The sequence below is a fragment of the Pogona vitticeps genome, chromosome 6 (genome assembly GCF_051106095.1).
Source record: "Pogona vitticeps strain Pit_001003342236 chromosome 6, PviZW2.1, whole genome shotgun sequence".
Lineage (NCBI taxonomy): Eukaryota > Metazoa > Chordata > Lepidosauria > Squamata > Agamidae > Pogona > Pogona vitticeps.
In genome coordinates, this window is record NC_135788.1 from 68,510,552 (window position 1) to 68,536,787 (window position 26,236).

At 38.9% G+C, this 26,236-nt stretch overlaps 1 protein-coding gene and 1 pseudogene across 1 annotated transcript in view; both read right to left on the reverse strand.

Annotated features, from left to right (window-relative positions):
• Nucleotides 1-872: 872 nt before the first annotated feature.
• AVL9 (AVL9 cell migration associated) overlaps nt 873-26,236 on the reverse strand; it is a 46,458-nt gene continuing 21,094 nt past the window's right edge. The window contains exons 9-16 of the mRNA XM_073003792.2: nt 26,138-26,207; nt 19,563-20,104; nt 17,522-17,656; nt 16,009-16,228; nt 8,760-8,877; nt 7,115-7,168; nt 6,840-6,928; nt 873-4,510 (exon numbers count right to left, since the gene is read on the reverse strand). Of these exons, the coding sequence (XP_072859893.2) occupies nt 4,416-4,510; nt 6,840-6,928; nt 7,115-7,168; nt 8,760-8,877; nt 16,009-16,228; nt 17,522-17,656; nt 19,563-20,104; nt 26,138-26,207 (1,323 nt within the window). The 3' untranslated portion in view covers nt 873-4,415. The remainder of the gene's footprint in view (nt 4,511-6,839; nt 6,929-7,114; nt 7,169-8,759; nt 8,878-16,008; nt 16,229-17,521; nt 17,657-19,562; nt 20,105-26,137; nt 26,208-26,236) is intronic.
• LOC140701532 (U1 spliceosomal RNA) lies at nt 13,102-13,254 on the reverse strand (annotated as a pseudogene).

Below are 26,236 nucleotides of genomic sequence, written 5' to 3' on the forward strand. Positions count from 1 at the left end.
ATCGTTGTGCGAGGCACCACTGCATCTCTTACCTGACAATCTAACTCATCTCATCTAGACACAAGTCTTGAATGAGCAATAAAGTAAAAATAGCAGGCTGTCTTCATAAATGAGTAATCGTTGTGGCACAGCATATAAAGTAACAGGTTGTATTTTCATGAGGATGATTCTATTCCTATAATATTAGAGTCTATCTAATTTGCTAATGCAGAACAGCCCAGGATTACTTTCTTTTAGATTTTGTCCATACTGGTTAAAACTACTCATTAGGGAAGTTAATCACAAGAAAAAAAAATGGTTAGGATTTGTAGCTAATGTTTAGCAATGTAGCATTTATACCACTTTTTGCAATTCACAATGTAGCTGATGAAAATAGGGCAATGTAATGATACAAAAAATAGATCAGGAACAAAAGATGAACAATGTTGCTTTCAAATTAGCAAAATAATAAAATAAACATATATAGTATATGAAAAAAGTAAAAATAATAGCTACAAACTATAATACTCATAAATTAAGTTTTCTTGTAGGAAACCCAGTGCTGCTTTCTGCAGTACTGTATCAAAGTCTTAACTGTACACGGTTTTGTAGCTCTTAACAACCTTTTCAAATTGCCAATAACATACAAGGCAAGGGGCACATTCAGATATTATTCTGTCCTTCATTTCTGTGTTTTTCCTAGGCCATGAATAAGCTCTCCTAGGTCACTGCTCCCCTTTACCACCAGTCTTTAGAGCAAGCTGCCAGTCTGAATCCCACTTCTAGTTTCTCCATATCCCAGAACAATCTTAGAGCAATATGCAAGTTCATGCACAATCCTCCAGAACATACTGTGTCTTTTGCAGTAGATACTTATTGGCAGGAAAATACACTGAAGCAAAACAAGAATTCTTTTATTTCTTGGAACAAAATATACAGAAGAAGTATTAATAGTCTTTTGAACACATTAGCATATTCTTTGCAGTGTGAAATTAGAAGAAAAAGTAGCTAAACTCAGCAATCTTCTTTCCTCCATATATTGTGTTCAGTTTAAAATCCATGATTAGGTAACAACTTTTAGTTGTTCACCAAAACCAGCCTTGAGTGAATTGATGTCTTCAACATTTGGTAAGAAGGGGAAAGATATTTCTAGCCTATTTCATTTTGTAATACGGTCCACATTCCAAATATATACAGAAACATAAAAGTAATATCTTGTATGTACATTATGCAAATGTATCATTCTGTAGTACAAACATGAACACATATCTTCTCATAAAATAGGTAGCAGCTTGATCCTAAACCACTTATAGATAGGATAAAAAGGTCTAACACTGCATAATATCCCTGCAATAGCCATCAGATATTACACTGTGCAGAGTGTTGCATTCAAAACATTCAATTTTTCATAGAGCAAATCCTAGGGTACTCATTCAAATATTGGGGGTTTAATAATTATGCCAGTTTTCCAAAGAGCTAATGTGCATTCTTTTACATGTGATTTGATTTTAATATTCCTGTCCCTTGTGTAACAATGCACCTGATCAGTCTTACTGTACATTTCACAATCTATTGTTAGATTACATGCACATATAATCGCACCACATGTAGACTGCACACTTTTAAAACCAGCCTTTAAAACCCATTTCTAAAAGTTAGCAGGAGTTTGTTTTCTAATCTCAGCTTTTAGAAATACCCCTACAATATCTGAAGCAGAATTCTTTTACACAGGACTGAATACTAAGAGCAGCACTTCATTGCTGCATTTAGCCTGTTTTCAACATCAGTGAATGCCAATCCCATAATACAATGGCATATTAACCGGTACTTCTCCATCTGTAATACTTAAAACAGTGCACCCACTTCTAACAAATTTTCTACTGATCATTTTAGACTTAAAGTTTATGAACATGGCCCAAAATTGAAAGTAAATTCTTAATGGGTATAACAGAAAGAAAACTATTAAGAATAAGTGCCCTCCTCTATGTATCAAAGCACATTAATTTTCAGATGTCAATGTAGAAACTTAAAATAAGTCTTTTGGGATACTTAAAGTTATGCAATTCTATAAAAGTACATACCACACTGTGCCAATTACAATTAGTTCCATATATCTCAGGCTAGCTCCTGAGTCTTATGTACCTCTGTAACTATTAGCACAGATATTTATAAACTACTGACAGTATTACTTACATAATTAAGTAATGCCAGATATTTTCCCTGAAGTATAATTACAAACATGCTCAAACAGTATCCAAAGTACTGGCTATTTACTCAAGAAAGGTGGATACTATAAACTGTTGGATACCGAACTGTTACTTTTAAGCATCTTTCCATCTTGTATCCTAAGAGTTCTGCCACATTTTCATTACAGAGAATGCTATTACTCTGTAGGTATTATCACGTGCTCTCTTTAAATTAGGATGAAAACCGGGAAGTTAGATGAAGAAAAAAAAACTATTTCTATTAAAAACTTGTCTACATGGCAGTAGCTATCATGATGTATCCTTTAACTCTAGAGGCAATAGAGATCGTAATTCTGACTAAACTACCAGGTAAAATGTTTCTTTTTATGGAGGTTACACCTGTTGTTGAAGGACTGAATTATAATTTAGTAGTTTATTCACTGGACAAGAAAAGTGCACTAGCAACAAAAAAGAACAAATATGATAATTTTTCTCCCAAGAGTACAAGATATTGGCTCTATTGTTGCAAATGCTAAGTTAGAAAAGAGCAGTTAACACTTTGGAAACACATTACTATATAAAGAGGATACACCAAAGCATCTATCACTTTTGTGCAACAGTATACATAAAAGGTTACTCTGTGGGAGTCTAGGAAGTGTGAAGAGTAGGCATCCCTATTTCTAGTGTGTTAAAACTGGTTTCTAACATGTATATTTCAGCAATGTAGCTGTCTGCACTAGGCACACAGGTATACATGTCTTACATTTTCTGTGATAGCTCTATATGAAAATTATATGATATGGCATGTTTGTACAAAAATCCTTCCAGAGGTTCAGGACTTTTTTGGACTCTCTAGTAGGGGTACATTCTGTCAGTTGCAGCACTAGCAGAATCTTACAAGAATACTTGCCATCTAGGTACAGCAGACAGAAGCTACATTGACATTATGTCTATTATTCCTCTTCTACTTAAGTCACTTCAAGTTAGGCCCGAAAGTCAAAAAGGAGAAAAGAGAGAGAGAGGCTATTTCAAAGTTCCAAGGCATTGAAATTATTTTCTCTTTGTTAATTTCTGTGATGCTCTAAGCAGTGTCCTTCTGTTACAAGCCCATTAGGGTGCCCCCACATCAATGATAAACAGCCTGTGACCCATGGAGCATCAGTTACTGTTAATGCAATATATCTAAGTAATATTACAATTACTTCTCAAATCTCTACAAACCCATACAATGAATTACAAAAGTTTACAGCAGCAAGGAAGAAAAAGAACACACTGCTGACTCTTGTACTTGGAGTCTTAACTGTGCCAGAGAGGTAGATGCATGGTTATAAGTTATTTACTGGTGAAAGTCTCCCAACACCTACTGTGGGAATATAGTCCAAGTGGAAGGAAACATCAAATCACACAGTAGGCATCTAAAGAAAATGTAAGTTTACATATATACTATGGAAAAGGGAAAATATGTAAATTGCTCAACACAGCTGATTTTCTTGAGATGTTTTCCAGGCAACTGTTCCAAACAAGCAACAAAGCCAGTCAAAGAACTGAAGAAGCTTTGCATTTCAGTTGATGATTAAATTGTTCTAGCTTTTGCTCTTATCTATAACCTTTTAAATTACTCGTTAAAAACAGAATGCTAGCTAGATTTATAAGATGTAAAATGACAAGGGGGTGCAAAATGGTTTAAGCAACATTTCAGCTTTCATTGGGAGATTAGACTGAGAATGCAATGCTGCTTATTTAAACCCCCTTTGCATCATCATTATAACCTTAGTTGTTTTGAAGCTGAACGGTTAAGCCTTTACTTCCCTAGATTGGAAATACGTTGCATTGAAATGAAAGGAAGTTACTTCTCTATCTAGGGGTGGTATGTGACAGTATGCATATATACAAAGATTTTATATAAATATCATGTTTTGAAATGTTAGCCCCAAAGTCAAATTTTCTGCCTCAAAGCTGGAGCATGATTCAGTTCTACTCTATTAAAATAAGTCTAGACAACCAGACTTAAAATACAACATTTACATAAATCACCACCATCCAAAACCAGCATACATTGGAAAATAAAGCCTGTCCTAGGAGAAGACTTAGATTTAAAGACAAGGAGGCATTAATGCAAACTATGACATCCAGCGAGACAGGTTTAAAGATCATTTGTCATCGTCATGCTAGTTGAAATGTGCATATTTTAAAAGACATCTTGGTTTCATTCTCAAAATAAATGTAAGGGTTTCGTCCAATGCAGAACAATTACTCTCCAAGGCTTTGTGTTGACTGGGTAAAAGTAGAAAGCCACGAGGACATTGCTGATTTTGCACTTGTGAAAGCTCCTCCAACTGACTGACCTGTATTTTAAAGAGAAAGGTTAGGGAAGGGGTGGGGGAATGGTTAAGTAAAGGCAAATGCATGATGTCTCCAGTTAGTGAGGAGACATCATGCAATCATATGAAAGTTGACTCAGAAGTAATTCCCATAATAGTAATTCCCATACATAGGATTGCCATGTACGGGTATTACTGGGACTTGCATCTCATTTTAATAGACTGTGTATTGAGCCAAATGTTATCTATGTTGTATCAGACTCATGTTGGTTAATTTTTTTAAAATAGAGGAAAGGAATATGAACTGGGTGCTGAAAGAGCCAACAAATGTTTCTAGTGAAGTTTTTATTTTGTGACAAATCTCCATAGGAAGAACATTCTCCAGTTACATTTTCTCATCAAGGTCATTCATGTTTTGTACCACTATTCACATCAGCCAGTTTTGTACTACTTACTATTCACATCAGCCACACCAGCATGGCCAATGATCAGATATGATAAAGGGGGAGGGAGAGCTATATTAATAACTACTATAGCATTTAAGATAAGAAGGAACTTCAGCACAAAAAACAAGCCTGATAGCTTGTACCTAACCAGTCAGTTCAACACCCATGGCTGGCTCTGGATTGGAAGATGGGAGGGTAGGAGCAGAAAGAAAAGTAATGAGTTGGAGCTATGCTATGTTGATTTCAGCTCACTGTCACTAGCAGACTAACACTGTTGTCAGTGAAGCTTCTTGTTCCTCTTCTGTTCAACGTATACGGTGGTGCCTCGCAAGACGAATGCCTCGTGCAAAAAAAACCTCGCAAGACAAAAGCGTCTTGCGAGTTTTTTGGTAACTCGCAAGAGGAAAAAAACTTCGTCTTGTGAGGCGTGGTTTCCCATAGGATGCATTGAAATTTAATTAATGCATTCCTATGGGCGAAAAAATTTGGAAAAAAGTCTGAACAAAGTCACAGTACCAGGTACTGTAGACCGAGCCCCGCTCCTCACAGTGCCTTGGTGGCCTTGGAACAGCCAGACTGTGTGACTAGAGTGCCGGACAGCTGAGAGGCGGCAGCCATTTTGTGGTCATCTCTGCTCCCCACCCCCGACTCTCAGCTCTTCGGTGCTCAGTCTCAGAGGCTTCCCAGGGCTTCCCAAGCACGGAAAAAGGCAGGGGGAAAGGGCACTTTTCCCCTGCCTTTTTCCATGCTGGTCAAGCACCAGGAAGCCTCTGAAAGCGGCGCTTGCTACGGGGGCAGGGGGGGCACACGGCCAGTGTCGCTTTAAGAGGTCCCCTGCCAGTCCTTCCAGCATCATTAGAGGACTGGCGGGGAACCTCTGAAAGCGGCACTGGCCACGGGGGGGGCTCCCCTGGGGCAAGCGCCGCTTTCAGAGGCTTCCTGGGGCTTGCCCAGCATGGAAAAAGGCAGGGGAAAAGCACCATTTTTGAAGTTCCCGCCCTTTTCCCCTGCTTTTTCCCTCCGCAGGGGGGGAGCGGAGACAACCACAAAATGGCTGCCGTCTCTCCGCTGTTCGGCGCTCTGGTCACACAGAGTCCGGCTGTTCCAGGGCTACCAAGGCACCGTGAGGAGTGGGCTCAGTCTACAGTATCTGGTACTGTAAATGACTTTGTTCTGACTTTTTTTTGTTTCTGAGTTTTTCGCTCATAGGAATGCATTAATTAAATTTCAATGCATTCCTATGGGAAACCGCGCCTTGCAAGACTAAAATTTCACAAGACGACATGACTCGCAGAACGAATTAATTTCATTTTGCGAGGCATCACTGGCTCAATTATTTTCAAGCTATTTCTCAATTACAAGGTAGAAATGGCTGAAATCTTCTTGCTTTTTTATATAGGCAAAAGGCAGCTGGCGTAACATTCACTCACTTCCAGGCATTCTGATTCATTGGGGGGAGGGGGAGAGCACCTGTCGGCTTGGACACACTCCAGAAGCTTGGTAGAGACTCTTTAATTACCACCGGGAAAAGAGTGGATGCTATGCCACCTGCCTTCTGCCTGTGTAAAAAGCAACAGGATTTAAGTCCACATGTGTGAAGATATAGAATCTTAGAATCATAGAATAGTGAAGTTGGAAGAGGTGTATAAGACCATCAAGTCCAATCCCCTGCTCGATGCAGAAATACCAATCAAAGGATATCTGCAAGGTGCTTGTCTAAGTTTCTCTTGAATGCCTCCAGTGTTGGAGCACTCACCACCTCTCGAGGTAATTGGTTCCACTGTCCTACTGCTCTATGTACCAACACTCTTAACTTGCCTGAAAGCAACCATGGATTTAGAATAGTTAATTAGTTTGAAGCATGCAGTTTTCAGCAAATGGTGGATTGCAGTTAAAGGAATTCTTACCTACAGCTCTTCCTGTCTGTACAACATTCCGACTAGTAGTTACCATGGCATTTCCAATCTTCTTACCCCGTTCACTATTCTGAACAGAACTAAACAAGGGCAGAAGAACAGGAAAGGTCAGCTGAACTCTGCCATTTCCAGTAAACTAGATTTAAATGGCAAATATTTAGCATAGGTTTAGTAATTCTGTTTCCACTTCCCATGATACCAAGCCCCAAATAAAGAAAACCCTCAGCAAACAAACATATTAAAGCATATTCAGGCATAGTACTTACTGTGATAATCTTAATTTTACATCTGAAACAGAGTACTGGCCCTGGAATGGATGACTAAGAAGTAGTTCAGAGAAAGGCAGGAGGAAAGAAAAACAGAAAAGGAAACAAAATGAAAATTTGAGATCTTTTATCAATCATACCAAAAAAAACATGAACATGTCATTATCCACTCCTCAGACCACATTAAAACAAACCCATGTTTTATTTTCATATTTTACATTTTAGCACAGAATAGCTTTCAGAAGATCCAATTTAGGAGTACAAAAATTTTTAGACTGATCTGCCTTCGATTTTTTTTTTTTTTTTGCCCAGGCAACATCCAATTTTTCCTTGAATTTATTCCCCCATTTGTTCCTTCTGCCTCCAGTCTATCTTCCCTCTTCTCTCACTGTTCTGAAGTCCATTGGTTTTCAGGCGCTCATTTCAGAATGCTTGACAGTTCCCTTCTTTACTAACTTTATGGTATGTAGTGAATAGAAACAAGAGCCTCTCCACATCCAAACAATTTAAGCTGATTTGAAATGAAGCAATCTTTTAAGGCAGAAAGCCTCTGAACCTAAAACGTTAAAATGCCAACCAATATGAAGGTCAAAGCAATATCCATAGCACAGGTATATTAGACTCTAAGGGCCTGGCCTGTTTTATTTTGAAAGCTAATTCTCTGGAATGTGTCATATTTAGATTCATATTAGACTTCAGAACTTCACACACAAAGCACCTGCAAATTCTCCAGTATTCAGAGTGCCATATTAAATTCTGACTGCAGAATGGCCTTCAGATAAAGATCCCTCTAAGTTTCATGGCTGCGTGTGTGGCTCTGCCTGCCTCCTCACACCTTTCCTCCTCCTCCACCCAGCCCCTTTGGTTCTGGTTGTAACGGAATCCCGTGCGCGTACAGGGGGTGGAGTTGTGTGCAGGAGAGGCAGAGCCCTGCCCAACAAAGCTGAAAATTAAGAGGGTACTTTGCCTTCAAGGAAACCTAATTGGCTACATCCAATTACTAGTTCCAACTAAAGTATATCCGCTGAATCAATGGGAGTTATGTATATCTTAACCAGCCCCACTGATTGAGTGAATCCAATCTAATTGGCACTAACAACTGGATTTGGCCCCCACCCTCTGAAACAAGCACTGAGAAAGACATGGGGGGGCAGGGTGTCTTTAAAAAAAGGAGTGTTTCATTTCTGGGCCTGATACCTTAGGTCCTTTTCAAGAAGAAAGGCAGGGTAAAAACTTTCAACCAACCGACCAACCAACCAACCACTCACAAGATATCTCAACAATAGTAAGACTGCTTTTGCAATCAAGGCCCTTAAAATGTAAGTGATCCACAAATTGCAGTTTCTCAAGTCATTTTATTGATAGGAGCTTCCTGACTAGGCCAGCACTAGAGAATCGGCCAGTCAAGGATCACTGACCAAATATCATGCTGCTGCATAACTCACTGGATTTGGCTGTGTGCCAGTATCATTTGAGCCAAATGAATGATTTGTATGCTTCCTACATGCGTTTTCCTAGGCAATCAGGAATTTTATTTACCAAGCAATTGTCAAAGTGTGCCTAGCCTTTCAATACCGATTACGTTTTCAACTAAGTGACCCTAAACTATGGCTGCTCCATAATAATATTTGATAATATTTCTTACCTAGGATTTACCTCTGCAAGAGCTGGATGTCTATTGCTGTTCCATACTCTGTAATTGTGTGTATTTTTCCAAGCTGCTACAAAGGCTGTCCCAAAATCTGATAATATTTTTTCATTTTCTGATTAATAAAAAACAAGTAAACTAAGTGAATCTACCATGCTTTACACACTGCATGCATGCATTTTAAAACAAAATATATGTTCTGCAAAAAAAGATATATATAACTCAGAAGTACTGTACTGAGAGTAACAAGAAGGGAGAATTTCACTATAGCTGGTTGTCTTGCTATTTTTCTACCCCTAATTACTCATAGGTCATAACAAGCATTGGCACTACAGCTGCTTTTCAGTGCTACAGTCTCTTTGTATGGCATAAGTCTGAATGGAAATGTCACACTAGTTTCTAAGCCTGTTTTGTGCCTGGGTTAACAAAAAGGAGAGAAGTACAGAGCCAAGTGTAACAAGCTTACATATACATGTTTCCTTACTGAAACTCAATGAAGCAACTCATTTTTCTTTTACAAGAATTAATGCATGTCCAGTTGCTTCAATGTCCATGGAATCCATTGCCAGAATTGGAATTTTGCCATGCATTGTTTATGTGTAAAAAGTTTTATCAGATGAGACTTCTATAAACAAAACAACAAATATCACAGGACTGAAAAGGAAGTTTAGTTTAAAATCAAAAGGAATTAACAGCATCCTTTAAAAGCAAACAGGTGACAAAGGCGCAGGGGAATAGCTTGAAGAGATGGAGAACTGAAGCAAGAACTTTTGTGTGCAAAAACTAGGTCAGGAACAGCATTTGGTAAAGACTATGAACTGCTGATATAAAAGACTAGTATAAAGGTAAAAAAAAATACTGTACTTAAAACAATCATAGTGCCAAAATATAATTTACATAACATTCTTGTTCAATTTAAAGTCAATGCAAAGAACAGCTTAGCATTACCAAGCCTATGTAACTGACAATAAACCAGAAGACCTGTGAATTGAAACTAGAAATAAAATCAGGAAATAATGCAAAGAAATTTCCTGCAGTGAAAAGAAAAGACAAGTCCTGATGAGTGACTGAGAAAACTGAACATTGTTAATGACATACAAGAAGCAAAAGTAAAGGGTGACAAATCCTAAATACAATACAATTTTTCAGCAACTTGCATGTGGGAACAAAGAGAAGCATTCTAATGGGGGGGGCAGAACAGAACGACAACAACAAAAGTGTATGCTAGGGGCAGTCTATTCCATAAGATCCAAGAAAACAAAGGAGAATTCAAACCAAGAGTAGAGAAGCTGAAGGATCAACTGAGAAATAGATCACCTAATCAGGATAAAATAAAGAGAAGTTGGAAAAAATATACTGAAGAACTATACAGGAAAAATGATAGACTCCTTTGAAAAAGAATCCTATTAATAAGACTGGCAGTTTTCAAAAGTGAAGTGAAAAGTGTTCTGACAGCAATAGGAAGAAATATATTACCAGGAGAAGAGAGGGTAAAACAGACCTAGTTCAAGCTACAAAGTCCAAATCTATCAAACACCTGAAAAGGGCAAAAAAACAAAAAACAAAATAATGGTTCACAGACTAGAAATGTTGAATATAAATTCTACTCTCCAAGAAAAGAGATGCCAAAGACTGTAGTAATAGTAGGATCACTGCACTAATTTTCCATGAAAGCAAAGTGATGCTCAATGTTTTTATTCCAAATATTTCATAATATATGGAGTGAAAAATGACAGATGTTCTGGATTCAGAAAAGTTAGAGGCACTGGAGATCATGGCTGTCATCCAGTAGCGAGTCACAACTACAATAGGCTCACTGAGAAGTTGGCTTATCAAATCCTCACTGATTCAACAGGCCAACTCTAGTTTACAACTTACTACTGGATTCCTGCCCATGTTGCAAATATATATTGGCTACTGGAAAATACAAAGAATTTTACAAAAATATCAGTTTGTGTTTTATAGATTAAAGGAAAGCCTTTGACTATATCACTGGTTCTTAACCTTGGGTTACTCAGGAGTTTTGGACTGCAACTCCCAGAAGCCTTCACCACCTGCTGTGTTGACTGGGGTTTCTGGGAGTTGCAGTTCAAAAGCATCTGAGTAACAAAGGTTAAGAACCACTGGACTATATGGATTAAAAGCTATGGATTATTCTAAAAGAAATGGGTGTGCTTGATTGTACTCATTGCATAACCTATACTGTAGACAAGGAGATACTGTTATGACAGAATATAGAAAAACTGAATGGTTTCCATCTGGCAAAAGGCCAAGGGTGCATTTTGTCTACCCATCCATTCACTTCATATGCAGAGCATATATAAGCTGGAGAACATTCAGAGGAAGGAAGAGTGGGAAATGGTGGAAAAAACATCACGTAGGATATGCAAGTGATACCATATTGCTGGCAGAAAATACTAATGCCTTGAAATGATTGCTGAGGAAGGGGGAAGAAGACAGTTCAAAAGAAGGGTTAAGTTCAATATTAAAAAGACAAATCATGACTACAGAAGAATAACATAACTTTAATGTTGACAAGGAAGAAGTGGTTAAACATTTTGTATACCTCAGTTCAATCACCAATCCAAACGGAGACTGCAGCCAAGAAATCAGAAGAGTAAGACTAGAAAAAACTCTGAAGTATGTGTTGATGGAAACAATGTCAAGATCACACATACCGGTTCCTAACTATAATGTACAGATATGAAGTTGGGCAATGAAAAACTCATTTGAAACTCAATTAATTTGAAATGCTGGCAAATTATATATATGAATTTTATTCACATCTCCAAGAAGTCAAGAATATCTCATGCAGCAAATTTCTATAATCAAGAAAACAGAGGATCGGGGGGGGGGGTCCAAAATTTTAAATGTAGCACTCCAGATAAAACAAATATTTCATATTCTTATTGGCTCCCAATCTCCAACATAACTACCAGAGGAAATAAACTCCCAAGATCAGGAAAAACTGAAAGTACTTTTATTTCTCCCTATAAAATATAATTTTATATCACAGATAACTAACCCATTCCTTAGAAATGCAATAAAAATTTGGAAAAACTGGCAAAATATTTTGTTTTCTGTTCCATCCCCATTGACTCCCCTCCTTAGCCATCCTTTAGTTTATAATATTGACAAATGGAATCAATTTAAATTGTGGATACTATTATTTATATCAATTAAGAGATTTGTATAAAAGTTCTTGCCTCAAATCAGGGATAATACTGTTAAATTAAGCAACTTCTTGGTTTCAAATATTTCAGGTTGTCAATTTTCTTCCCTCCAAGCAGTGAAAATACAGGACACTAGGCAATTAACTGAATCTGAAACATTGCTACTGGCCTCAGAAAATATCCATTGGCTGGCTTCAAAATACTAACTGAATCCCACTATGGCTGTAAATTAGGTCCCAAAGTTGTTTGGGACAGCAATTTGCAGATGACCATACCTGATGTAAAATGACAGGTTCTACTGGACAAGGCTCCTCTCAGAACAATTTTCAAATTTAAAGAGCATTCTATCTACACAGATGGTATTTTACACCACTCTGTTTAAGTTATATCATTAAAGAAGTCAGTTTATCCTGTTGGAGGAAATGTGGGAATATTGGTACAGTACATACTTTCATAGGTAGTGAACATGTCCTCCAGTCCAGTTGTTCTGGTCCAGAGTTTTTACAGAAACAGAATTAATCACAGGGCAATATTATTAGGTTACCAGATCTAGCTCTTCTCTCCTATTTTCAGGCAAAAACAAATTGCTAATTCACACAGTTGATTTTTTTTATGTGTGGCACCACATTTGGAAATTGCCACAAACTGGGAACAATAATCATGTCATCAAATCAATTCTGATTTATGGCACGGAAATTGTAATTTATCTTTACATGCATGGAGAAACAGAATATGCTCAAATGCAAAAATTAACACATCAGTTCAAATTACTTAAACAACCACATTCCCAGGATGACTTTTTCAACACACGGATTCCTTTTAATTTTTTTAATGTTAGTAAGAATGACAAGACTTACCGTATTTTTCGCTCCATAAGATGCACTTTTTCTCTCCAAAAAGGTGGGAGGGAAAGTACATGCATCTTATGGAGTGAATACAGTAACCCAGGGCTCAGCCACCACCACCCAAAAGCCTCCCACTGCCATGCTGGGAGGCCTCTGAACTGGTAGCAGAGACTGCTTTCTGTTTGGACCTCACCATTCTGCACTGCTAGCTTTCCAGGATCTGCTTCCTGCAGCCCACCTGGAAAACCAGCAAGGCAAACAGGCCTATGGCAGCAAGCAGTGAAAATAGCCAAGGACCAAAGGATAGTTCTAGAAAGACCAAGGGAAACCACAAACACAGTCTCCCACTTAGGCAGTTGACTTTCCCACATTTGGGGAAATCACAGGGGTCAGCTCATCCAAAGTGCAATAGATGAGCCTTACCCTGGGAAAACCACTTTTACAACAATGGTATCTCCCCTGCTAGGTCTGAGTTTGAATGGCCCCTAAGCCTCCTGGCCCTTTGTGTGCACTATCCCCCAAAGGCATGGTGACCGCCGGCTGTACCTCCTGATCAAAACAGTGCTGCACAGCCCCAGTCCTGAAAGAGGTCAGGAGAGCTACTCAGTGTTTTGGGGTGCCCCACAGGAACCCCATCAGGGGCTAGATGTTCCTCCCACAATCCTCCAGTGCACAGATATTAGCATATCTGCCTGCTTGCATCACCCAGTAGGCTTCTCTATTGGAGAAGAAAAGCAGGAAGGAGGAGTCTCTTTCCCTTCACCTTCTGCAGAGAAGTTAGACCATGTGACTAGCCAGACATTTTGAGAAGCAGAGAGAGAGAGGGAGAGGGAGAGAGGACAGAAACAAAAGCTTCTAAAATTGGCAGTAAGTTAAAACAGGCCTGAGAATGGTGAGGGGAAGATAAAGTTACTACTGAGAGCCTGCTAGAATAGCTCTCTGTAGTTCAGAGCTTTGCAGGAAGCTGCATCACTTCATCATAAATTAGGCCTAAATAGAAGTAATTTTGCAGATATTTAAAACATTAAGAGACCGGGGGGGGGGGGAGGCTAATGTGTATTGTTAGCCAAATTTCATTCTGAAGCACAGAATGATTAAAAAGGCACTGAGCACATGCAGAATAAAGTTCAAAAGGGAAACCAAAAAGGGACCTAACACTCCTTTCCTTAATATATTACCACTAGGGCTACAAGTTTTATTTGGTGTATTAGCTTGCCACATTAACTGAGTCCAGTTTTTATGGACTCATCAGGAGCAAGGCAATTTGAATTGCAGAGGGCACATCTGAATCACAGATCTGAATATGTTCAAGTAAAGCTTTGAAATCTTGAAAATTGGTTTAAGAACCCAATATTTCATAAATATCATTTCACATGTACACACACACAACTGGAAATAGAAATTTTAGTAGTATTTTTGTGTTAACAAAAGCTGCATGGTGTCACTCCCCCTGTTTTTATTGGTTTTTCTTAATCATTGTTGTTCTACAATATTGCTGGTAGATTTTATCTTTTCATTGTGATTCCCAGCTACTGTATTTTATCCTATTGTAGTCTCTAAAATTGGACAACCATCTGTCAGATCTGCTCTGATTTGGATTCCTGCATTGAACCAGGGGTTGGAATTGATGGCCTTATAGGCCCCTTCCAACTCCATTATTCTATGATTCTGTGCTGCTTTGAGATTATATTTGTAAAAGGAAGCAGGCAGTAGATGTGATGAATAAGGGGCACATTTTTGTTGCAGAGTATGGGAACTCATTCTACCAGTGCAAAGCAGAAAAGGCTAGCATATAACATTCCTTTTAAACTAGAGGTAGTAAAATATGCTAAGGAGTATGGAAACAGTGAACAGTGCAGAGACATTTTGGGCCTCCTCATCTGAAAAAATGATTAGAGAGTGGAGGAAACAGGAGGATCAGCTGCAAAAAGCTGATAAAAGTAAGCACACTTTCTGTGGACATGCTGCATGCTGCAAAGTAAAGAACTGAATGATGGAGAGAGAAAAAACTTTATTGCTGTAAGGAAGGAAGGGAGGAAGGGAGGGAGTGGAAGTGAGGCATGCTTTGCTGTTTGCTTACACCTGTGCTGGTGGTGATTTCTTCATCATAGCTCTTATTGACTACCCAGCAACAATCTGTTTATTCATCTCTTTCAGTGCAATAACAATTCATTATAAGTGTTAAAACTTGAGATGGTACTGTAATTCCCACTCATTGTGTGTCATCCTGCTGTAGAAGTCTGCTTCATGATTCTCCACTTCTGGTACATGTATGACTTGTGAAATGACATGCTTGAGAATACACCAGTCCCAAAACTGTACTGTTAGTAGCAAGAAAGACATGGATTTTGTTCCTCCTTGGTGGTTGATATAAAGCATTGTAGTGTTGTTGTCTGTGGCTATTGGAATAACTTTGCCAACTACAAATTGTTCAAAAGCTCTCACTGTGTTGTACACTGCAAGAAGTTTGAGGTAATTGATGTGACAACATCTATCTATTGCTACTGCCTTATGAATTTGCCAGAATATTTTTTTTCCAGTTTTCCTCTCCTAAAAATGAGGTGCATCTTATTTGGAGGTGCGTCTTATGGAGCGAAAAATACGGTATTTTCTACAAGCCTCCAATGTCAATCTTTGGTGTGGTCTAATCTGATTCAGATTACAGTTATATCAGATTATACATTTCTAGTGAAAGACCTGTGCTATTATTTTGTTGTTGCTTCTTTTATGTTCTTTCAATAAAGACTGGGTTCAAATTCTGGCTTGGCCATGAAAACTCAATGGGGTGGTGGTTATGGTAAGCCATTCCTTAAATAATTCACATACCTTAAAAACCTATTTGGGTTGCCACAAGTCAGATATATCAAGATGATGCATAATACAAATGTTAGATGCAATCCATCTAGTGCACTAAAACACACTGCCCCTACTCACTCAACACATGTGTCCTACACAACCATGAATAACCATTTTCAGAATTTTAAGAGCCAATACCTTGCTTCTTGGGTAGCAAACATACAGATGTACAGGATGGTAATGGGAAAGAGGGGACAAGCAGCCCTTCATGTTCACATATCATCAAGGCTCCTTTCTGGGCACTTACTGGACCACATCCCACTCCCAATCTCTGTTTGCTCTCTTCTTATGTGACTCTCCCTGATTCAATGTTCAATGTTTTGTCAGAAGAATATACCCATACCTTTGAACAAAACATATCACAGAGCATACCTGGTTGTAGAGTAGCAGCAAGCAATGCATGGAGATATGAGCCAAATTGGGCTCGAATCCATTCATCTCCTCCTTCCCATCCAGTGCCATCTAGGAATATATCATCCCTGTTGTCAGTTACATGCTTCACCAAGAAATCTGCAAACCTCAGGTCAGCTGTTGTAGGATTCAAAATTTTCCTGAGATCTGGATCATGGACTTGGACGAGAGCTTCCTCAATCTGTTCAGAATAATCACAAGTTGAAAAACAGCCGGGGGGGGGGGGATGTAAGTTATATTTTTAAATGAACTTTTCATTTTTTTAATACTATGAGCAAAAGCTGACAGTTTGTGCAATACAGTGCAGTGGTTAGATTCAGACTTGGGAGATTCAGGTTCTATTTCCTATTAAGCCATGAAAAACCCTGGGTGACCTGCCCCCCCCCCCCCCCACAGAGCAGTAGTAAGTATAAAATATAAAGGAAGATAACCATGGACTTACTTTGGGATTGTTGGAAGGATGGCAAGATATAAATGTAACCAACTTGCCACACCAACATTTGGCGATGACTGAAATGCAATGACTTATCGATTAAATATGTGTGTTTTAGATGGCTGAAGTATGTATGTACGAGTATAAGGTAGTTGCAATCACCTATCAACTACTTCCACTCCTTACAATAAGGAAATGTTTTTCCTTGTACTGTAATTAACAGCAGTATAGACCGTAGAGTCATGAGACGGACTGCATTCCTTGGTTGGGGCGATATGTTGTGAATGTTCGGACAAAAAGAGAAGAAACTATTATATTTTCTCTCTGTTTCAGAGTAACTGCTATGTAGACACAAGGGCTGCCCACAATAAAGCAGGAGAGTTAACAAGATTGACTGGACTGTTATCACCTGTAACAATAAACAATTTCTACTTGGTTCTGAAATGATACCTCGTCTGGACCTGTCATTAATAGTGAATAAAGTTAATGTAATCAACTGGTGGCAGCTGAACGACACGTAGCTTGTGCCTTTGCTTGGTGGAACAACCAAGGGACATGGGGGAACGTGACACCTTCCTCCCTTCCAGATCCCTCCAGCTTCTGTATCTCATTCATTCCAGAAGAATCCTCACCCCTTGGAGCATCAGGGCAAGCCCCTTCCACCACTTCCTCCTCTTCCACCTCCATCAGAGACTAGTGTGGTTGCCATTTTCATTTTTGGTGGTGTGGTGACTTTCCAGGGATAAGGAGTCCCTGGAAATATTTCCCTGGGGTGAGTGGTGTGGAAGGCACAGGAAACAGCCTGACACTGAGACCCTCTGTGACTTCTTCCCAGAAGGAGAAAAGTGCATGTAAAGAGAATGAGGTGAGAGTGGAGTTAGGGGATTTGAGAAGCTGGGCATTTCTGCTAGTTAGACTATAAGAGCCTTCTCCAATCAGCTTCTTATTGTGCCTAATATGCACCTTATCTCACTGCTCAAAATACATTCATAGTGCAACTGGAACCATTTTTACAAACGCGTAAAGAGAGAAGAGTCATACCTCTACAATAGCATCACTTAGATGCTTCTGCTGACGAAAGAGGATGTTGGTGGCTCCCGCAACAAAACCGCGAATGCTTACATCAGAAAGGAGATGGTGTTGTTGCAGTGCCATGTATGGCAAACAAAGATACCCCTGGAAAAGAGAGTGGAGGAGACCAGTTGTGAGGGGAAAAACCTGAGCCTGGGGAACTGATATTTTAAGATACTTCAAAGTTCTAATGAGCATCAGAAACATCCATCCATCCAACCAACCAACAAAACATGGCACTTTAAGGACTACCTTTTGTTTTTCAGTGTTTTTGGTGGATATATCCACTTCTCCCAACACGTCTATTTTCAATATGTCTGAAAAAGTGAATATTTTCACATTGAAATGTAAGATAGTCTTTAGGTTGCCATGGATTTTTTTTCACGTTTAGTATAGTTCTTCTTTTTGTCTGGATATTCAGTTAGAGAGCATCACAAAATCTAGATTATAGAGCAGGCGGTTATGCTTCCTATACTTTACAGGGTTTCTATTCTTGTGCCACCAATTATGCCAGCACTTTCTAGGAATGTTTAGTATTTTAAAAAATTCTTTGTTCAGGTGCTTTCATGTAAATTATACTAAGTTTAAAGGATGTTTTAAATTACATACAGAATCAGTAACTTATGGTTGCTTCCAGCTGTTGTTTATTTGAAAGGCCACACAGACACTGGATAATAGAAAGAAAGCACAAGCTTGACCAGTATGGACTAAATGCAGTGTCAGTCCCTACTGGAGTAGATCCCTTGAAATCAATGGGATTAATGTATGTGATAACTAACATTAAAGTTAAAAAGATATTCTGAGTTATCCAGCAACATTGAAGGATATAAAAGCTTTTAAAACATCACAGCAATCACGTGGTACGCGATGAAATTATGAGACACATAAAACCATCAGTATGCCACCCCAACTCTCCTGGAAAGTAGGTGTTGTCAACTTGTCTCCGACTTCAAGTAATGTTGCTTATGGTTTAAATATTAAGGCTAACTTCTAATGTTGACTAGTCCTTCAAAACAATCAAAGTAACAGGACAACTCATGTTTCATTTTTGGAAAAAATATAGCATTTAAATCAAATAATTAAGAATTGTTTGACATTTTCTGACTTGCACAATCTTATAGTACAAATGATTTTTAAGGATTTAACTTCCTCATGATAGAGTTAGTACTAGCTATTAGCCACAGCAGACAGTCAGTATGGCTAGAGTGCTATTCTAGAACTTGCGAGATCTGGACTCAAATATCTGTTTGGCAATCCAAACTTCCTGGGGATCATTCTAAGTCAAATACAATTTGATGGCATGTAACAACAAATTAGCCATAGTAGCCAAGAATTCAGCCACAAGTTCTGAGGCCTCTTCACTTGTCCATGACTCCTAGTGTCCTTTGGACCATCATGCTGGCAATTCAATTCTTCACAAGATTTTGAATGAATTCCTCCTATAGGGAAGAGCTACAAAGTCATTAAGTTGAGCCTTCAGTCCACAATGGGCCTTTCTAAACTACAGCCAGCACTGAAATTTTGATACTCTTTTGATACCTAGCTCAACCTTGCAACTAAACAACATTAAAAATAGTACAGTTTATTTGCCCTACTGCTCTTTGCTTCCTCTGAGGGAGAAAACACCTTCTCTGGTCAAGTTGTCCAAGGGCCTCGCAACATTGGATATTGCCATCACTCTCATCACAGCTGCCTCTTATATACAGACAGGTGAAAGACTGCATGTGCCTGAACATCTTTTCTTTCTCCTCACATTTTTGTATTTCTCTTTTGCCCCAACAAGTTAAAACTATCACTTATTCTTGAACTTCCAGAAAATGGTGCTTTGATTTGATATTTCACCTCTTTATAAATGTTGTGATATTCCTAACTCATTCAAGCCATTATGACTCAGACCCATGGCATTCACTGTCCAAAAATGAGACTGTGCAGCAAACAGAAACAAAGCGACAATCCTTAACTTCCTGAATTCATATTAGCTCATCTGCAAGTTACAATAAGAACTTATTACCTTGGTGAAGACAGCTAATGGCATGCCATACTGATCCTCTTCCAAACCAGATATAAGTCCAGGAACAAGCACTGCATGCCCTGCATTAGGTTGAGGCTGTACAGTAATTGGAATGCTTTCTGAGACTGCAGATTCCTTTGGAAGGATTTTAGTCTGCCTTGCTACTGCAGTAATTTCATGTTCTCCTTCTTTCAAATTTGGATCCTCTAGGACACTAGGATCTAAAGTTTCCCAGTCACTCTCAGATGATTCTGGAGAAGTGCGTGCAGGAGGTTTCAAATGTTGCTCACTGGCCTGCATTTCGCTGTGATTGTTTTCTGCCTGGAATGAAGGCATATCTGCCCTCTGAGAATGTACTTCTTGACTTTCTGACAACTTCTGACCTTCTTCAACCATTCCAACATTAAAATTCAAAAGTGTGACAGCAGACAGAGAAACGTAATAATCCGAAGGAGGTGAGACTTCCTGCTGGACAGCATCTTCTGATATGCTTTTTCTTGGTCGATACTGTGAACAGTCAGTAAGACCATGCTCTATCATTCCTAGAAATAAGAAACGTTTGAGCTTAGCATGGAAAATGAGCTCAGCACGACACAATATATTGCATATTTCTAAAAGCAATGTTGGAACTTCATATTTGCCTAAATAAGGTCAAAAAATGTTTTCAGATAGCAGGGTTTTGTGGGCTTATTTTATTGTTGTTAATAAGTGTGTATTTATTTTTATTTAATTATCATTACCTACTCTAAGCACCACTTTCAGCAGGTAAGTAGGATATATATTAAATGAATAAATTACATTGTTCAAAATATACCCATACAAGTGATCTTTTAGTGTCTTTTAAGGTACATTGGTTGAAATACTGTTAGTATAATAAGTTGCACTATAGTAGTCTTACTGAATCAGTGGGTATTTGGTGAGTCAACTCTTCCATAAGTTCCATTCATTCAAATAGGCCTGCTTTACTATGCAAAGTAACAGGATTCCAGCCAGTGTTTTTCCTCAGTGAGAACCAAAAGTGAATAGCTATTCTTGACCCTATATGTTTCCACATAAATCTCTGCCATCATTCCTGCTTCTTCTGAATCACTGATACCCAGCAAAGACAGCAAATGTTAATATAGCTGGAAAGTTCTATTAAGAGTACAGAAAGCTTTTACAACTTCTCCATATGAGTGCTCATTGCACAGAGATAGTGTAGCCACTGACTGCATTTGTCAGGATATATTTATGTCCAGCTGGCCAGATAACTCAGTGAGCTGGAGCAGATATGGAGAGACTGATTCTCCACTGTGCCTTGTGTGAGGTGAGGCAGGCTGTATAATTTGGGTCCCAGAGCATCCCAAGAAGAGCATGGTAAAGCACTTCAGACTATACGTAGAAAGCCAGGTCATGTCACCCTCAATACTCAGATAATTAATTTATATGTTTACTCGTGTATTAGGTTTTTATACCACCCATCTAGGAAACTAGCTGCTCTGGGTGGGTTTACAACAATACAACAGACAAATATATTGCAAAACCAACCAACTACAACCAATAATAATTTATAATTTATATGTATACGTGTTTTGGAAAGGAAAGTAAGCTTAATCCTGTTTCTCTGCTCAGTTACCCAAACACAACAGAAGTTGAACATATGAAGATTTTGCTGCCAGGCTGAATAATAATAATAATAATAATAATAATAATAATAATAATAATAATAATAATAATAATAATAATAATAATAATAATAATAATAATAATAATTATTATTATTATTATTATTATTATTATTATTATTATTATTATTATTAATTGTCATTGTAAGTATATACACAGTATACCCATACAACGAAATTCACAGACACACAAACTGATTTAAATCAAATCGATTTAAATCACAATTTAAATTTTAAAAGATCATTTTTAAATCAAGATTTAAATCAATCTGATTTTTAAAAAAAAAAAACTTTTAATTTATCCACTCTGCTACACTTGACCAAGAGATCGATTTAATTAAGCATCTTAACTCCACAATGAATTCATCTCCGGACCTTGGTGCCCAGGTTTTGGTGGTGGCCACCTTTCAACACCATAGTAATCCAAGTTTATGCACCAACCACAAATGCTGAAGAGGCTGAAATTTAAGATTTACAACACCTTCTAGAACTGACACCAAAGAAAGATGTTCTTCTCATTCTAGGGGATTGGAATACTAAAGTCGGGAGTCAAGAGATAAAAGGAACAACAGGTATGTTTGGCCTTGGAGTTCAAAATGAAGCAGGGCAAAGGCTAAATGTTTCGTCAAGAGAACAAGCTGGTCATCACAAACACTCTTTTCCAACAACACAAGAGTCAACTCTACACATGGACATCACCAGATGGGCAATACTGTAATCGGGTTGATTATATTCTCTGTAGCCAAAGATGGAGAAGCTCTATACAGACAGCAAAAACAAGACCTGGAGCTGATTGTGGCTCTGATCATCAGCTTCTTATAGCAAAATTCAAGCTTAAACTGAAGAAAGTAAGAAAAACCACTGGGCTACTCAGGTATAATCTAAATAAATTCCCTTATGAATACACAGTGGAAGTAAAGAACAGATTTAAGGAACTCGATTTGTTGGATAGAGTGCCTGAAGAACTATGGATGGAGGCTCATAACATTGTACAGGAGGCAGCAACAAAAAACATCCCAAAGAAATGCAAGAAAGCAAAGTGGCTGTCCAACGAGGCCTTACAAATAGCAGAGAAGAGAAACAAAATGCAAGGGAGATAGGGATAGTTACAGAAAACTGAATGCAGACTCCCAAAGAATAGCAAGGAGAGACAAGGAGAGCCTTCTTAAATGAACAGTGCAAAGAAATAGAGGAAAACAATAGAAAGAGTAAAACCAGAGACCTGTTCAAGAAAATTGGAGATATTTCAGGAACATTTTGTGCAAAGATGGACATGATAAAGGACAAAAGTGGTAGGGACTTCACAGAAGCAGAAGACATCAAGAAGAGGTGACAAGAATACACAGAGGAATTATACCAGAAAGATTTGGATGTCCCGACAACGCAGATAGTGTGGTTGCTGACTTTGAGCCAGACATCTTGGAGAGTGAACTCAAATGGGCCTTAGAAAGCATGGCTAACAACAAGCCCAGTGGAGGTGATGGCATTCCAGTCAAACTATTTAAAATCTTAAAAGATGATGCTGTTAAGGTGCTACATTCAATATGCCAGCAAGTTTGGAAAACTCAGTAGTGGCCAGAGGACTGGAAAAGATCAGTCTACATCTCAATCCCAAAGAAGGGCAGTGCCAAAGAATGCTCCAACTACCATACAATTGCACTCATTTCACATGCTAGCAATGTTATGCTCAAAATCCTCCAAGGTACTCCCAGAAGTACAAACTGGATTTCGAAGGGGCAGAGGAACTAGAGAAAAATTTGCTAACATGCGCTGGATTATGGAGAAAGCCAGAGAATTCCAGAAAAACATCTACTTCTGCTTCATTGACTACACAAAAGCCTTTGTGTGGACCACAGCAAACTATGGCAAGTTCTTAAAGAAATGGGAGTGCCTGATCACCTTATCTATCTCCTGAGAAACCTCTACGTGAGACAGGAAGCAACAGTTAGAACTGGATAAGGAACAACTGATTGGTTCAAAATTGGGAAAGGAGTACGATAAGGCTGTATATTGTCCCCAACTTATTTAACTTATATGCAGAATACATCATGTGAAAGTCTGGACTGGAGGAATTCCAAGCCGGAATCAAGACTGCCAGAAGGAATATCAACAACCTCAGATATGCAGACGATACCACTCTGATGGCAGAAAATGAGGAGGAATTAAAGAAACTTTTAATGAGGGTGAAAGAGGAGAGTGCCAAAAATGGTCTGAAGCTCAACATAAAAAAAAACTAAGATCATGGCCACTGGTCCCATCACCTCCTGGCAAATAGAAGGGGGCGATATGGAGGCAGTGACAGATTTCACTTTCTTGGGCTCCATGATCATTGCAGATGGAGACAGCAGCCATGAAATTAAAAGACGCCTGCTTCTTGGGAAGAAAGCGATGACAAACCTAGACAGCATCTTAAAAGCAGAGACATTACCTTGCCAACAAAGGTCCTCATAGTCGAAGCTACGGTTTTTCCAGTAGTGATGTATGGAAGTGAGAGCTAGACCATAAAGAATGCTGAGCGCCGAAGAATTGATGCTTTTGAATTGTGGTACTGGAGGAGGCTCTTGAGAGTCCCCTGGACTGCAAGGAGAACAAACCTATCCATTCTAAAGGAAATCAACCCTGAGTGCTCACTGGAAGGACAAATCCTGAAGCTGAGGCTCCAATACTTTGGCCATCTCATGAGAAGAGAAGACTCCCTGGAAAAGACCCTAATGTTGGGAAAGTGTGAAGGAAAGAGGAGAAGGGGACAACAGAGGATGAGATGGTTGGACATTGTCATTGAAGCTACGAACATGAATCTGACCAAACTCCGGGAGACAGTGGAAGACAGGAGGGCCTGGTGTGCTCTGGTCCATGGGGTCATGAAGAGTCAGACACTACTAAATGACTAAACAAGAGCAACAAAGGAGTGTCTTTGCACAATTAAAACTACAGTGGTGCCTCAACTTACGAAGGTCCCGACATACGACCATTTCGAGTTACAAACAGCTCCGGCTGCAAAATTTTGCTGTTACTTGTGATCAGAGCTTCAAGTTACAATCAGAAAAAAGCAGCAAATTCAAGTTGCTAACTGTTGGTGGTGTTGCTTCTTTGTAGCTCTTTTGCCCCAACTGTTAGAGTGAGTGTGATTGGAGGAGGCTTCGGACTGCCTGGTAAGGTAAGGTGCTGCTTTTTACTTTTTAAAAACTATTCTGGGTGGGCTTTGTAGCGTGGTTTTGGGCTGGGTGGTGGGATTATATTTCTATTCTGTGATGGGTCTTGCAGGGTTTGTTTGTTTTTGGGTTTTTTTTCCCCATTTCTGATGGGTCTCTAGCAGGGTTTGTTTTTTGGTTTTCCTGCCCCATTTCTGAAGGGTCTTACAGGTGTGGGGGGGGTTGCTTTGCTGTTTTTGCATTTCCGAAGGGTCTTGCAGTTTATTTGCTTTTTTTGCATTTCCGAAGGGTCTTGCATGGTTTGTTTGCTTTCTGCTTTTTTTTTTTTCATTTCCAAAGGGTCTTGCAGAATTTGTTTGCTTTCTGCTTTGCTTTTTTTGCATTCCCGGTGGGTCTTGAATGGTTTGTTTGCTTTCTGCTTTGCTCTTTTTGAATTTCTGAAGGTTTTGCATGATTTGTTTGCTTTTCTTCCCCCCCCCCCTTCGGCCAGAATGGATTAATCATGTTTCCGATGGGTCTTGCAGTGGTTTTTTTTTGTGTGATTTTTTTCCTTGGCCAGAACGGATAAATTACATTTCAGTGCATTCCTATGGGAAATGGTGCTTTGACTTACGACCATTTCGAGTTACGACCAGAGTTAAGGAACCAATTACGTTCATTAGCCAAGGCACCACTGTGTTATGCCAGCCGCACCCATTCCTGGAGCGGTTTGATCTGGTCACACTGATACATGCCTTAGTTACGTCCCAGCTGGATTACTGTAATACTCTTTATGTGGTTCTGCCTATGGAACATGTCAATGAACTTCAGTGAGTTTAAATGCAGCAGCCAGACTGCTAACTAGGGCTTGTTATGGGAATCACATAAACCAATTACAGCAGATTCACTGGCTGCCACTCCATTTCCAGGCACAATTCAAGGTGTTGGTTCTAATTTATGAAGCCCTAAATAACTTGGGACTACATTTCCTTTTATGAGCCTGCTCGAGCATTAAGATAATCAGGAAAAGCCTTCCTCTCATTCCCGCCACCTTCACAGGTGCATTTAGTGGATACATGGGAGATGGCGTTCTCTGTTGCTGCTCCCAGACTTTGGAACTCCCTCCCACAGGAGCGTAATTTTTTCTGTCCTTCTGCAAGCAGGCAAAGACTTTATCTTCAAGCAGGCTTTCTGTCAGTGACTGGATGCCTGAGTAGGGTTTTTAAATGGATTGTTGTACCTTACTGCTTTGAATGTGTTTTGATGCAGCCTATGTGTTTTGTATGGTGGGGAAACAAGCAAACAAATGAATAAATAAAAGCAGACCATAACAACAATAGCCCTCTCACAGCTACTGTCCCCAGCACCTATTATTTAGCACAATACTAAATCTAAAAATAGATTCTTAGCTATTATGGCTAATTAAATTCCACGAATTTGTCCAATATTATAAATTTGTTTAATTCCATTCAACGAAGTGGTTGAAATCCAAGAGCAAGTCACAAATAGAGTAGCTCCACTGAATCAGTGGGGTTTGGTGAGTCCAGTGCTCTCTAAGTTCAATTAATTCAATGGGCCTACTTTGTGACTTATTACTGGATTTCAGTCAGTGAAATCAAGTAATGATACCAATTCCATTCTGGCTGTTTATATTTGTTTGTGTAATTGATACATTTTAAGTTGGCTGTTAAGGGGGTTGAATATGATATGTTACAACTGGAAACTCTTTGAAAAATGTCTATAAAACTTTACTAACAAAAATAAACATACTGCAAATTACCAGGAAATAGTGATAAGACAGTCATTAATGTTCCCACCAGTCTATTCACTGGAGAGGTATAAAACAGAACCTGCAAGGGAAAAAGAAAAGAAGAAAAAT